Source organism: Oryzias latipes, chromosome 1 (assembly GCF_002234675.1).
Source record: "Oryzias latipes chromosome 1, ASM223467v1".
NCBI classification, from domain to species: Eukaryota; Metazoa; Chordata; class Actinopteri; order Beloniformes; family Adrianichthyidae; genus Oryzias; species Oryzias latipes.
In genome coordinates this window covers 12708111-12724051 of record NC_019859.2, presented here as the reverse complement: position 1 = coordinate 12724051, position 15941 = coordinate 12708111, and the positions used below count along the sequence as shown (strand labels likewise).

The 15941-nt window shown below is 38.5% G+C and overlaps 1 protein-coding gene across 4 annotated transcripts in view; it reads left to right on the top strand.

Moving 5' to 3' along the window:
- The window catches only part of pax5 (paired box 5), a 55329-nt gene extending 47027 nt beyond the window's left edge, over positions 1 to 8302 (top strand). For all 4 annotated transcript variants that reach the window (XM_023956470.1, XM_023956476.1, XM_023956477.1 and 1 more), the window contains exons 9-11: positions 926 to 1012; positions 2442 to 2528; positions 4261 to 8302. In XM_023956470.1, the coding sequence (XP_023812238.1) occupies positions 926 to 1012; positions 2442 to 2528; positions 4261 to 4343 (257 nt within the window). In that variant the 3' untranslated portion in view covers positions 4344 to 8302. The remainder of the gene's footprint in view (positions 1 to 925; positions 1013 to 2441; positions 2529 to 4260) is intronic.
- The last annotated feature ends 7639 nt before the right edge of the window (positions 8303 to 15941 follow it).

The window sequence follows — 15941 nt, the reverse complement described above, 5'->3', positions numbered from 1 at the left end:
TAACAATAGCAAAAGGCCCTATTTTTAAAGGAAATCTTTAGCCCCTCAAATTACGCATTTATCCCTTTTTTTGTATATTTATGTTTGACTCTCATTTGCAATGGCCTTCTACTGCATAAATGTATATTATATAATAAACAATGTTGTAAAAGTCGTGCCTTCAAGGTATTTAGATGTGCATTTATGGAAAAATGAGTGGAAATACAATGACAAAACATTATAAAGTTATTTAGTTTTTTCTTTCCTAATTGTATTTCTTTCAAATATTTTAATGATAAAATGCAGTCAACATGGCATAATGTGCTAAATTTTAACAACAACAATTATTCTTATTCATATTATTAGCAGCAGCAGCAGCAGTAGCAGTAATAGTAGCAGTAGTAGTAGTAGTAGTAGTAGCAGTAGTAGCAGTAGCAGTAGTAGTAGTAGTAGTAGTAGTAGTCAAATAATGATTAAACATTAGCTGGACTTTCTTTAACCCTTGTGCTATCCTAGGCACTTTAACATTGGGAGTTGGGTCATCTAGACCCACTAGACAGTGCTCTGAACCTTTTTTCTTCAATGATTTGTGATCTTCACTGGTGTCCATGGATTACATGAAATCTTTCCACCTTTATCCACCTTTGTCATGGTAGGGAGAACACGTCAATGTAAGGGTAGGGTCATCTAAGATAGCACAAGGGTTAAATGTGTGTTCCATAAAATGCAGTTTATGTCAACTGCTGATCTGGCAATTTCCTATTAAATCGGTGTATATTTTGTTAATAATTTGAAGTTTCCTCCAAAACTTACTCTGACAGGGACTAATTGTTTTATATTGCCTTTTAACAAATACGAATACGAACAAACTTTAGGCAAATCCCTGTTAATCTTTTGTTTGTCCTAAACATTTCTTTTCCTGTTTTCTGTTTTCTTTTATCTATAGGTGGAGATTTTTCCGGAAGTCCATATTCCCATCCGCAGTATTCCACATACAACGAGTCATGGAGATTTCCAAATCCCAGCCTCTTAGGTTGGTACTTTCCATAAAGTGGTAGCCATTTCAGATTAGCAGGTCTCAATCACAAGAAAAAAGTCCCAATTTTTTGTCACACAATTAATCCCAACCCTTCTAATAATAACAGGCACCACTCATGCTCCATTTGTCATGTTTTCATTTCATTATCTGTCATTCTTTGCTGTACCTCAGACATGCTTACTTGTCAGTGGAAAGGTTTGTTTTGAAATGCTTGTGGATGAATGCATTGGAAGAAAAAAAAATGGAAGGGAATTATCAGAAAACACCAGTTCTAGGAGTGAATTGTCTTCAATTTAAGTTTTATAAAACCACTAAAATAGAAAAAATAATTTAGCTCAAAAGCAAGATTCATTAATTATTAATTACAGTACATATCTGATCAAAGTGTGATTATTCGTTTAATTACCTATTATTCAAATGGAAAAAAACACAATGCTTTCAAAGTAGTCAGAAGGATGTAATCTGATAAGTTGCCATGTCAATAAAGTTCCATATTAAAAGAATTGCTCCTCATAGTGGAATGGCACTGACTGGCTGAGAAACGGCGGACAGCTGGAAGAACGATGAATGAAACACTGCATATCTGTATCTTTTTTTAAGTCTTGGGTACGGCGGCCCTGATGTGCAAATCACACTAACAAATCACACAATGCAAAATCATTTTAAAAATCCCAATGACAATTAAAAAAGCTAAACAATTTATAAAAAAAACTGCTGTAAATTTTAAAAGAAAACAAAATGACAGAAACCAAAACACAAACACAAAAAAAATGAAATCAAAGTAAAATGTTTTCAGGAAAGAAATTGAAATGTTACAAAACAAAACACAACAGGAAACCGGAAAAGGTCAGTACTATGGGACATCACTGATTTGATGATGACATTTGTCCATCTTTTCAACCAAAAGTTATTCGGCATGAAGCAACATTGAGTATGCGCCGTACTAATCATAAAACCTTTATTATTATGTGGACATTGAAAATGCATTTGAAAAAACTCAAATGCCATCATCCAATCAGCGATGACCCATAGTACATACCTTTTCTGGTTTCATTTTTTTACATTTCATATTGATTTCTGGAAATTACTTTTGTTTTCTGAATCGTTTCATTTTTAATTCTTTTTGGAATTGTGTTTTCTAAAATATAAATATTTTTGTATTACTTGCTTAGCTTTTTAAATTGTCATTGTGATCTTTAGTATGTTTTTGCGTAGACTGATCTGTTGATGTGATTTGCACTTCAGGGCCACCGTACTTGGGAGTTACTGTAGGAGTTTGTCTGAAAGGTGAGGCGGTCAGGTTGTGGTAGCACCAAAGGTCATGGTAGTTTAAAACGGGTCAGGCTGTGATGACCTGCGGTGTGCCCCCACCCTGTCCTCTCCTCACCTCTTCTTTTCCCTCCCTCCATCCCTCTACCCTCAGTGTTTCAGCAGGATTATGGGTCTCTCTTGGGGACGGAGATCGGCTGCTCGTCCAGTCTCTTCACTACTCAGGCAGGACAGATGCAAGGTAGGTGGTGGGAGAAAGACAAGAAGAAGCAAGTGAACGAATTAAAAAAACTCTGTGTGTGTCAGAGCAGGAGAAAGAGAGGTGCTTTGGTTTTACTCCGGATGAGTAGACACATAATGTGTGGACAAGATGCACATAAGGTAGCTGAAAAAGACAAGGACAAACACAGGGGGGAGGATTAAGAAAGAAAAGAGTAGAGAGAAAAGAGGCAATTTACAGAGAGAGTGGGTTGAGTTTGAGTGAGACTAAAGAGTTTGTCAGGGCGACTTAATGCCTCACTTCCTCAAAGAGGATTCTGAGATTACCTGGACTGTGGACAGACACATCCTGTCAGTACATAGCTAGATTGACTGATGAAAGTGACAGAGACAAGTTTGTGTGTAGGTGATTCTATTGAAGTGTGTCTTAAGAAGTGTGAGAGCGGGTCTCTGTGTGTCTTCAGGGTTACAGTATTGAATTGACCTTCTCCCGGGAGAAAGAATAGACTCAAGGGATCAGTGGTAGTAGAGCTGTGCTCAGCGTGTCAACTTAGACTGTCATAGATGGTGTGTGTGTGAGCATGTGTGTGTGGAAGGTAGGATGGTAACACTGAGAGAGGCTGGAAGCAGACAAAGTCAGATCTACTGTAAGGCGAGACTAGTTTTCCAGCTATTAGCTTCATCAGCTCATGTCATCTCATCCTTTTCCTTTCATTTCTTACATTTTTCATAAAATATAATCTTAACAGAAAATGGAAGCTGCTCATTTCACATTTAAACTGCACGTTAAGAGGAGATTTCAGATTTATTAAAACCCGAGTCGTATTTTTGTCATTTTAACCATCGTTCCTATCTGAAATAGAAATTATTCTCGGCAAGTTAATTGCTATGATTTGAGGGTACGATGACATTGTGACAGAAATACATGAAGAAAAAAGACCAGAACAAGTCAGTTGCACAAGTTTCAAAGAAATTTTTTGATTAGTCCAACGTAGAATAATACAAGATTATTGTGCTTTGTTCGTTCTATCCATCAATAGGTGGTTCAAATTAATCTGTGTGTCATTTTTCCACATTTATACAGCAAAAAAATATCCTACTGCTGTAAGAGAAATTTAAAGTCCCTCTCCGATCATCTTTTGATGTATTTTAGTGTTCCCAGTAGTCTTTTAATTATGATTATACTGTCAAAATAAACAAACGTCGTTTCTGCAGTAGTTACTTGGAAATTCACCTCTGAGTTGTGGGTGGAAGCGTTGGTGCAGAGTAAGCCCGTCCCCATTTCCCATCATCCTTTTCATCATCTTTTGGCCCGCCTACAATTTTTTTCCAATGGCATTTTTTCATCTGTTCCTGATTCTTGATTTGAATAAATACTCAGAAATGCTATTGGAATGTTAATTCTCTTTATACATGCCCTCCATTATGAGAAAAATGCCACAAGAACGTGTTAAATACGTGATTTTCATTGAAGGGGGTCTTTAAAGACTACTTTGAGACTTTGTTCTCTGCTACAATTTTCAAAATGTTAAAAAATGTTCAGTAAAAATGACACTGCTAATTTATGATCAGTCAACACAGGCCCCGCAATTTTGAAAGTGAGGCGCAGGACACCAACACAACCAGAGGGTTAAAACACATTAACACTGCCCCCAAAATAAAATGTTACAGATTTTAGATACTTCCTTACTTCTGTTACAGTCTGTTGAACGTAGTATATAAGTAAGAGTACATGTACTTTTGTTTTCTTTCAGGATCACCATACTATTACAGTGCAACATCACGGGGAGCAGGCCCTGCTGCCACGGCAACAGCCTCCGCTTACGATCGCCACTGACACCCCCCACATCCTGCAAAGAGGGGAGAAGAAGGAGCATTAGAGGAAAAATGGAGGGAGGGATGGATAGCACCAGCACTGTTCCGTAAAAACTCACGTTTGCACAGACCAAGACAGGATTTTGAGTCTTTGATAGCTGTGATTTTGACTCTTAAACAAAACAACACTTCTTTGCTGCAGCACAATACTGTCGGGGTTCAATTGACCATAAGAATATGGGACTTACTGTGTCAGAAAGTCTTATCAAGACAACCTGTAGCCCATTTATAAAGACTAAGTGTTTGGATTTGGGTAAAATGTGATTTTGTGCTAGGGACATTGTCAAGCTGACCAGAACAAAATCTCTTCTTTTTTTTCGGACAGTATTTTAACAACTTTACATAGTTTATTTTAAATCCATGCTTCAGTAAGAAAATGACAATCCAATTCTTGCAAACAAAATCTCTACTTGCTGCACATTTCTTTCAAAATCCTAACACAGAAAAGACCATTTTTTTAAGGGACTTTCCTTAATTTGCTTTACAATGTTTGTGTTTTATCGCCAAAAACACTTTTTAAAGAAAAATAATATCAAAATATGAAAATGTGAACATCAAATTAATTGAGTTGCTGTTCAATATGAGTTACATGTAAATCAGATTGACCACTTGGGTATTTTCCTATGTGAAGACCAAATTAATTTTTGCTAATTCTCTATTTTGTCCTTCAAAGCCTTTACTAGGCTAAGATAATTATTGGGAAACTTTTCCCAGGTGTCTCAAAATCCAAAACTGGATTGGCCTCATGACTGTTGAAGTGTTATTAGATAATTGCTGATAGGGTTGGGGCTAAGCCAACAGCAGCTGAGGCCAAACCAGTTCTTATTCCTCTAGAAAACAAAAAGATTTTTTTAAAATTAATCTTTCACATCTGCTCTTGAATTTTATAAAATTTTTGTTCACATCAAACCAAACTTGCTGTACAGGAAGGTGCTGTCCTACCTCCCCATAGCCAGGAAGGCGCAGTCATGATCAAGAGCTATTTATGACGGAGGAGAAAGAGTAATATATTAAAAATCTTTTCTGCTCTGCGATGAGAGTGAATGCCTGTGATGATTTATATTAGTGTCGATCTGTTGTGCTAGAATAGTGATGATCTGATGATGCAGATCATCAGAAAAACTTTCAGTATGAGAAGATCTTTTTGTTTGTTTGAAATGTGATCAGATTGCCATTTTCCTGTTTATGGTTTGACATAGGTGCCACTTAATAAGATGCCATTTTATGGCCTCCTATTTAGAAAGAAAATACAAAAAAAAAACAGGAAGCAAAACGGTCCGTCTTCCTGTCTCTCCTGAAACTCCCCAAAGATGGCCCCCCCAAGTGGATCGGCTGACAAAAGCACAAAGATTCTCAATCATCATCTCAAAGGTGCCGTTTATAACTTAGTTCAGTGTGACCACGTTCTTTAGTTCTTTCCCTCGCCTTTGAGTGTTTGTCCTGATGCTGTTTGGAACCGTTTGATTCCTTTAAACCACAGTTTTTTGTGGGGGGAAAAAAAAGCATGTGAACATTTCTCTTGTTTTTTTTGTCTCCATACGTTCTGCGCTGTGACAATGCTTGACACCAGGGTCGAGGCCTTACCCATCATGTTCAGAGAACAGATTTGCCCTGAAGTGCTGATCTGGAATCAGTGTGTTGCTCTTCTCAGATGTCAGAGGTCGCACAACGTTGATCTTGTGATAGGGTATCGTCTTTCTTATCTTGTAGCTTCCTGTTTTAATTCTGCCTATCGGTGAAAGAGGGAAGAGGTCACAATTTTGATAGAATTTCAATTATGTTAATCGCAGATGTGGAGGGTTTTTTCTGATCATAAAAAGACTAAAACTATGTGGTGTTTTCATCAATAACTGTTGACTTTCTAACTTAATTTTCATTGCTTGTAGTTTTACCTACAAAAAGAGAACTGGATTCAACGCACCAAATCTGCAGCATGAGACATAAAGTATTATATAGACACCAAACAAAAGTTAATTTTACTGTATTTGTTTTGTTTTTTTGATAGTCATGGAGTTTTATCATTTGTAGACTCTAAAATTGTACACAACTAAAAAGAAGATTCTTGTGACTGCCCACCTGTTGAGCTGCTTGTGTCCACCTCAGCAGGAGACTTTTCCTTACTTCTATCCTTCTAAGGCATTATTGAACCTGAACCACACCAGCGGAAAACAAGGACAGTGCCTTTAGTTTTATATGTCAACCCCAACCGACCGAGAGTCACTAAAACAAGATTCCTCCCTATTATTCCTTTTGTAAAACTCAATCATCCACCCTGCTTAGCACACGCTTGTAGGTCAACGATTGTTTCCACGATGCATCGACTGTTGCACCATAGCTCTGATGACGTGACTTAAAACGGATTCACTATTTTTAAAGAAATGAAATTTGGATTGATGTGGATTATGTTTTATCTCAGATTTCTTTATCTTTTCTCAGCTTTGACTTAGCTGACAAAGCCCTTCTGCAACAAAGCCCCATAAAATGTAACCTTTTCATTCCTCTCTCAAATTTGTGTGTGTGTGTGTATTATCCCTTTCAGTTGGAAAACTGTGCTTTTCAATGCAGTATTTAAACAAAAAAGTACATTAAAAAGGTTCACCTCAAATGAACCCAAATAATTGAAAATAACTATTAACTCCTGGTGGGAATCTGAAAATCATCTTAAACTGTGCTCTGTTTAGTTTTTGTTTTTAAAAAAAATTGAAATTCTTGTGAGGGACTTTTCACAACATTTCAATCTAAACTGGCAAAATTGAAACAGAAATTTGACACTTGATGAAAAAATGCACCAAAATACAAGCCTAATTCTTTCTGTGAGTTAACATAGCCGTCATGCCACGACAATTTAGTGCGACTCAAAGGTAAAATTTTCTGGATTTTTCTCAATTTTGAATCATCAAGTAGTCAAAATATCCAGTTTTACTCCTGGTTTAGGTTTTTACTACAAAAGTACAGAAGCCAGTTGCAGGTTAGTCTGCAATCAGATCTATGTCCCCTGAAATTTACAGCAACTTTTAGCAGTTTGCCACCATTAAACATCCTAAAAAGACTCATGAAAGACAGTATAAGCTAAATTTACTGCATCTGAATTTAAGGATTGGGCATCAAAACATAATCTTTTACAGGATGACTGATGAGAGAAAGTTGAGTTCAGTACATTGGCATAAGAAAGATCCAACATTTTGAGAGCTATTTGGCCAAAAACCTACTTTAAAAAAAAATTACTTCTATTTAAAGATGCATCTGAGACGATAATGTCCAAATTCTTGGAGATTTTCATGCACAATCCTTCATAAGGGGTAAATATGACCAATTGGGTGAATATGGAACAACCACTGGAAAAACCAAGTATAATGGGAAAGAGCCAAGTGGTCAGTCATTGCATTAGTTAATCAGTCTGAAAAAAAGAACCACCACTTTTCTTTCCCTATCAAAAGCCAAGCAACCATGGTGTTTATTTAAAGCAGTGTCTTTTTGAGGTTGCAGCCAGATCTCCTGTATGCACTTTCAAAAAAGCAAAAATGTCACACAAAGACAATGCCCGTAGTTTAAGTACATTCCAATGCTGTGTGTAATTATGCATCTCCCAGTGAAGCACAGCTTGCTTTGCCATTGCTTTGACCTGACTGGTTCACTTGCAGAGAGAATGGATTCTCACTGGCCAGCAGTTGTTTCAATTGGCAGCTGTGACATTGACTGCAGGCATGTTGGGGGATCTTGTCTTGTGGGTGGTACAGTAGAAAGCCTAGCGAGCAGAGGCCAAACACACACACACATAAATATTAGTAAAGACACACTTGCTGCCTCCCTTTGTCCTTTGCAAAGTGGTGATTGCCCCTCCTCTTATGCCCCTGCCTTCCCCAGGGGAGCCCAAACCTGCTGTGCCATCAGAAGCTCATCCAGTCTTTTCAAACCCCCCTCCCTCAGCCCTAATCTCATCATATCTCGTGCACTGCCGCCTCTCTATTACGCTCCTGCAGGACTGAGCATCACCAGGATTAGGAATATTAAAACTCTTGTGTTGACTTCAGGCTCGTGACCTTCCCAAGAAAGTCCTTCCTCTTTCTTCTGACAGAAATGTTAATCCTCTTCTTCTCTTACTTTTCTCTGTGACTATTCAGACGTGATGCCCACTGTCCTGTTAGAAATTCTGGAAGGAAGGTGGTTTATTTTTTTGTGCCAAGGTCATTTCAAAGTCAGGACTGCAGCAAGCATCAGTATTTGAACTGAGAATCCATATCAAAATTCAGGTTTCTCTAAATCAGTGTTTAAAGTTGCACTCCAATCATCTTTTGATCTATTTTGAAAGCGTTCCCAGTGGACTTTTTGTTAGCCAAAATGTCAAAAGCTGTGATTTTCTAGGACATGTTTTCTGCAGAGCGGCAGTAGTTAATTAGAAATTCACCTCTGACTGTTGGTAAGCCCGCCCCCTTCCCAACAACCATCTTTTTACGTCCTCTTCCGCTAGCTTACAGCCCCAAACAACCCAAACCTAACATTAGCTGTGCAACAAAATGGCGAGAAACACTGAAGCTATCCAGACGTACAGTTTTGAACCAGATGCCAGCTCAAATTTTGAAAACAAAGACGTAGGCCTACATAATCATCTATGAGTGGATGGATCAGAATGGAGTGAAGAAGGGAGCTTGTGGCTTGCCGTAGTAACTTCTACATTACACTTACTAGCTTTTCCAACAGCGTTTCTTTCATCTGCTACCGATTCATAGCTATTTGAATAATGGAATACTCAGAAAAGCAATTTTAGTCTAAATTTTCTTCATCCCTCATGAGAAAAATTCCACAAAACTTTTAAAAAACCATTTTCATCTGGTGGGTTTCATTGAAAAATCTGTTTCAATTTAAACAAACATTTTTTTCCCCGCAGTTTACAATTCATGAGACCCAACTTGCATCCAGAATCTTCATCCTAACTCTAAGACAAATGGGATGCTCACACAAATGTAAATCTTTGAGTTATTATTAGGATTTTCCCACCAAGTGAACACTGCCTGACTGTATCTCAATATGTATCTATGAAGATGGCTACTGCCTTCCTAAACCAGAGGGGAATTCAGCGTCATATCTTGACAGCAATTAGTGGCACAATCTGTTTCATGCTAGCAGAAATAACTAGGTTCTGGACTGATCTCACACTGAAGTCTGCAGTTTTTTGTACATCTTAATATTACACAACTTTGGAGCAGGAGTAATATTCACGACTGATACAGCCTACAAGGATCGACTGTGCTTTCTCTAAGCAGATGTTTCAATCAAAATAGAAAGGAAGAAAAAAAATAGATACATGATTTTTCACCTTACTGTGGCCTTTCGTGTAACAATCTGGAGTTTTTTTGTGTCCATGGCTTCCTATCTGGGGTGTTGGAAAAATATTTATATCTGTGATGTTTCGATAAAAAAATTAACAAATGAAAAGAAAAAAAGACAAACTCAATGAAAGAAAAATAACATAACACAAGAACAGTTTCACACGATAAACACGGTTTTAATGATTCCACTTCTTTACGTCAAAATGCAAAACCCAATCACAACTAAAGAAAACATATCTGTAACACTCACCAAAGCCTGTGACGCCTGTTTGAAATATTCTTGTACAAAAACATATTAAATAGCAGAAAAGACTTACAGGTACAAACACAAGATGATAAGATTTGCCTTCAAGTATTGTGGAGGGGAAGATTAAAAAAGGCTAAAGAAAAGCTTCTTTAAGAAAATGTGTATGTTTTTTATTCAATTTTCTAGTAGTTGCAAACAAAACTTGGTGTTTTTTCTCTTTGTGTGTTGTGTGTTGTCTTACTATCTGAATGTATTTTACTGCAGTGCGAATTTGCCAAAGATATCATATCACTTAATTTCTTTCTTATTTTTTCCAGACTTTAAATTGGTTTTGTTCAGAAAACTGGAATAAATTTGTTAATTTTATAATATTATTTTTTTATATTTCTGTTGTTGATATTGTAATTTGTTTTTAATTTCCTGGCTTTGAGTTCAGTGTTAAATATTAAATTGCAGTTTGCTTGATGCATCCTTTCAAACTCGGTCCGTGTACCTGTCCATATGTCCACATGAGTGACTGTTGTTGGTGAATTATTCCATTTATGTATCTGTAATGTGAAACTGAGAAGTAATTATTTGTAAATATTTGCCATAATTTTATTGGTCCCTCAGAATAAACATAATTTTTTGGAAGTGAAAGGTGTTGTCTGAGTTATTAAGTTTTACTGTAAACATTTTTTGAAGGAAATACTTGTTTTTCTGCTTTGTGAATGCCTCTAAATGCGCCTTTCAGCATGGACTGCATGTTGTTGACAACAGAGGTGCTGGTTGTTTGTGCCTGAAGTGTCACTTCTCAGCTCTACTCCCATCCTCAGGACAAACATGTTGTCCCACTGCCTCCCATTCCTCACCTCAGCAATCTGAGTGAATGGAGTGCCCCAGTGTTGCAGTCTTGGCTGCTGGCCGAGTCCACGAAGGGGCAGAGTTGTGTGTGAGTGTGTTTGTGTGTGTGAGGAGGAAAGAAGGAGGGGGTGATAATAGGACACAAGCCACGACATGGCAACAACACGCCACACACACTGAAAACAGCTCATACCCAGCTTGAGACATGGGCCAGGCTGTCGCAGATTGGGTGGCTGCCCAGTACTCCAGAACACAGAGCAACAACTGTGTGTATGTATGTGTTAATGTGACCTTGTTTTGGTTCCTTGCCAATAAAAAAACAACCCACCAAGACCCTAGAAAAACCTCTATATGAAAAGAAACAATGACCAAATGTCGTGTTGCCAATAAAACTGAAGTCACTTGCAGGGAAGATCCAGAATCAGAGTTTAACGTCAGAATCCATTTTTTTCTCCTTTCATCGAAAGGAGCAATTGAGCAGGGCTGCTGTGGACTAAACAAGTAACAAGGCCACTAGAAAAATAAGCCTGGTGCAGTCCTGCTGTATCAAACACTCACTGGCCCCTTTCTTAGGCACACCTGTCTAGCTAAGAGGGACCTGGCTGCAGACAACATGGCACCTTACATCATCGAATGGAAGCAGAAAGAATACAACTTGCCCTAATTCTAAAGTGTTCTGAACTGTAGAAAAATCTTTAATTAAAACTTGAAACAGGAAAAACTATAACTGTTAGAGTTGCCAGTTAAAATAAAGTTTTTCGAGCGATATGAGGGGACTTCCGGTTCCGGCAAAGGACTTCTGTCTCTGTACATTTATGTCTGCAGCCAGATTCTCTTGGTCCAACTACTCATTAATGCAAATTTCTAATCAGCCAATCACATGATGACAGCACAATGCATTTAGGCATGTAGATCTGGTCAAGGCGATCTGCTCCAGTTCAAACTGAGCATCAGTATGGAGAACAAAGGTGATTTAAGTGAGTTTGAATGAGGCGTAGTTGTTGGTGCCAGACTGGCTGGTCTGAGGATTTCAGAAACTGCTGATCTACTGGGATTTTCACCCACAACTATCTCTAGGTTTTACAGTGTGGGCAAAAGGCCTTGTTGATGCCAGAGGTCTGAGGAGAATGTCCAGACTGGTTCCAGGTGATAGAAAGGCAATAGTAACTTAAATAACTACTGGTTACAGCTGAGGTCTGCAGAAGAGCATCTCTAAATGCACAACATGTCCAACCTTGAAGCAGATGGACTACAGCAGCAGAAGACCACAACAGGTGCCGCTCCTGTTAGCTAAGAAAAGGAAACTGAGGCTACAATTTACACAGGCTCACCAAAATTGGACAATAGAGGATTGGCAAAACGTATGGTCCAATGAGTCCCTATTTTTGCTGGGACATTCAGATGTTAGGGTCAGAATTTAGCATCAACAACATGAAAGCATGGATCCATCCTGCCTTATATTAATGATTCAGGCTGCTGATATGATATCAAATGGTCTCCACAGTCAATCCATAAAACTTATAAATGCTACCAGTAGGAGGTATGCTCCACGGATTTCACATGCTGGTCCCAAGTCAGTAAATACAAATGATTGTGTCAGGAAGGGTTTCCAATGTGAAGCTGATGCCAAATTAAACACCCGATTTATGGAAAATTCTCTGGATTCACCTGCAAAAAGGAGCAGCTGAAAGGTCAAAAAGAATCCAAAGAAGTTGTTTAAGCCAAAATTCTTCAGGTTTGGTGTGTGTGTGTATTGTCCCTCAAGTTGAACGACTCTAGTAGCATCTAAAGTTAGTCACTTTTGTTGACCAAATAAGCGCTGACTAGGCTTTATGTTTGCTGGGATCAGCAGAAGCTGCAGATAAAAATTTCTGCTTAAACCTTCTACTTTTCACATATTTCAGAATTTCTACCAAGGACAAGGTGTTTGTCTAAAATCAAAAGCCAAATAGGTCTGGGGGGTATCCAAAAAACACAGCAGATATTTCTTTATTTAAATGTTGTTATTTCCAGACTAACACACAATGTCAGTGATGTAACTTTCATAGAACTGATGTTCAAACAGTTTGCCAGATGAGGGTTAGTTTTGTCAAAAGCAGCACTGAGCCGTCTGCACGTTTTACTCTCCTCTTTTCCCTTCACATTACATAATACAACCAAGCTCTGACACTGTTCCTCCCATCTTCTCTATTTCACGTTCCTCCTCCTCTGACTTTCTATACAAAGGCAGAAGACAGACAACAGCGGTGCTTATGGAGGCCAAGAAGTCATGCAAATTAACGTCAGTCAGAGTCTGTATATTTTGGCCCTCCAGAGCCCCTGTAGAGAAGAGTTGTGGGGCCAACTGAGTATAATTGGGCCTCAGATGATTAGTAAAGAGGACTTCATGCCAGAGAGAGAGAGGGGGGGGGTGCTGAAGATGTACGAGGAATGAAAGAGCAGGGGATTCAAACAAGAAGAGGAGAGAATCTGACAAAACAGAAAGCGTAAAGGGAAGTGCAGCGGTGAGCAGACACACGTGCTGCATATTCATGACCTCTGATGCGTTTGCATCTCTAGCTCTGTGCTTTCTTTCCACTCTGTCCTGTTCATCTCAAAGAGTATTAGTCCTGTTTTCACAAATGAGCAGCAAACACTTACACACTGTGTAAATTCATGTAATATACTGAGCGATTTTCTGCTACGGTTCATATTTGGTTTTCATGCATTTGTCTGTTCTTTAGTCATCTTCAAATCTTCTTATTTGGACGTTTGAAGCTATGCAGGTGTTTTCTGTTCTTACGCTGCCAGTGCTGATTTCTTCAGGGGGATTTTCGCTGCCCACATCCTCGGGATGTTCAACTCTTTTCAGGACTTCCATTTAGAATTTGGTTTTAGGTGGTGAAAGTAGGCAGTGAATCTGATTGCAACAAAGTATAAAGGTCTAGAGTAAAAAAAAACAAACAAGCAATGTGAGAAGGTCAGAAGAGCCACTACATTACGGTCTTTTTCACTTTACTTGGAATTACCAACATTTTGACTCTCACTGGTCGTCACACACCAAAAATGTGAGAGGATTTTTCTCCACATTTCATTCATCCCCAGAGGGAGCACTTATCTGCAGTCACACTGACGCTCTGGAACCAAGGAACCATTTACACTTTAACCCCTCCTAATATTAAGTGTCAAGTCTACCACTGTAACTAAACTGGGCATCAAAATAGAATCATCTCAACTTTATAGTCCCACTCTGATCATCTTATGATCTCCTTTAAAAGTGTTCTCAGTGGTCTTTTAAATTATTACGCCCTTTGTGAGTAAAATAAAAAAAATCTGTCATTTTTCTAGGATATGGTTTCTGCAGAGTTCACTAAGAAATTTAACTCCAAGTTGTGGGCAGACCGTTGGTGCAGAGCAAGCCGCTCCCATTTCCCATCATTCCTCTGTGTTCACTTTTGCCATAAGCCTACAGCCCTTCACACCCCCAACATCCCATTACCAATGCAACAAAAATGGTGAGCAATACTGGAGCTATCTAGTCGAACAGTTTTGAGCCAGATGCTAGTTCAGACGAGGAAAACAAAGACCTGCATGCATCTAGAAACTTTTTCCAATGGTATTTCTACATCTCTCCTCTGATGTGCAACAACTTGAATTAAAAGAAATCCTCAGAAATGCAATTTCAATCTTAATTTTCATTATATATGACTCCAACATGAGAAAAATGCTACAGCATCATATCAAAAACACACATAACACAATTTTTACTGGAGTGGTTATTTAAAGAGGATGACCTTTTAGATACACCAATTCTTGAATTTTATTAAATAATGAAACAGAAACGCAAATTGACATTATTGTTCAGACTTTTATAGATAGCCTGAATCATTGTTTTGTCCTCTTGTTAATTGATGCCGTTTCTTGGTCAAACTTCTGGCTCATCAAATGAAGAGAAACTGACACACAAAAGGCATAAAAATTCTGCTTTGACCTTATCACAGAAGACATTTGGACACCTCACAATGAATGCCTACATGCTCCTCGTTGCCCTTTCTAGCTCTGTTCATGTCCTCACACACTGAAATCCCAGATATGTAAAAATGTGTAAGCCTTGACAGGGTGATCATTTCTGGTCTTTACTTATCATTTGGACACAAAAAATGAGAAGGAACTTTGAATTTTTTTCTTCTTCCTTGCCACTCACAGCTCTTTAAAAACAGACGCTGCAACTTAAAAATGTCAGACACGACGAGCGTCTGTGCGTGCATGAGCTCAGAAAAATGTTGGACCTTTGACAGGCATGGAATCAGCTTGTAGAACTAATAGCCTAACTAATGCATCTACATTCCCTCCTTCTCCTTCCCCACCCTCACCCTCTTTTCCCTTTGCAAAACTGACATCTGCACTGAAAGGACAGAGGAGGGAGGGAAGAAGAGAAAACACGTAAAAAGAAAAGAGAGAAGTGGGTTGACAAGCTGTAGACTCCATCGCCCTCAGGTCTGACTCTGTCTATTTGCACTTTGCTCCTAGAGGGTTTGTCTCTTAGGATAGTGCTATGATGAATAGGCCTGTCTAAGCTAACCTAGCGGAGACCAATTAGAGAAAGAGATGAGAAGAGAGGAAGAAGGGAGGAAAAAAAACAAAGACAAAACTGAGGCAAAGTGAGTGTGGAACACAGACGGGAAAAAACAGGAGATGGAGAATAAGAGCAGAAACGCACACAAAAAAGAAGGGGTTGAAAAGACAAAACATGAAGGTAAAACACAAAGTTTCAAACAGTGCATTTTGGAAGGGGTTACTATTTGTACGAGCTGTCAGTGTTGGAGGAGACGCAGTGTGAGAAGGGCCGGCCTCCCTCTCACTTCTAACCTCGTTTGCTGCTGTTGGCTTTGACAGCCGAGACACACAAGCAGGACCTTTTACCGTTGTTCTGTCTGTTCCTCCACTCTCTCTCGTCATGTTTATTCTGTTCCACAGTCCCACTTTTAAAGACCCATTCAGATGAAAATGGCTTTTTTGTGTGTTTTTAACATGTTAATTTTTTCAGGACGAATGAAATTTACAAGAAAAATTACGGTAAGACAAAAATTGCATTTTTGAGTATTTCCTTTTTTTAAATCAGTGAATCAGCAGCAGACTAGAAAATGCCATTGAAAAAAGCTTA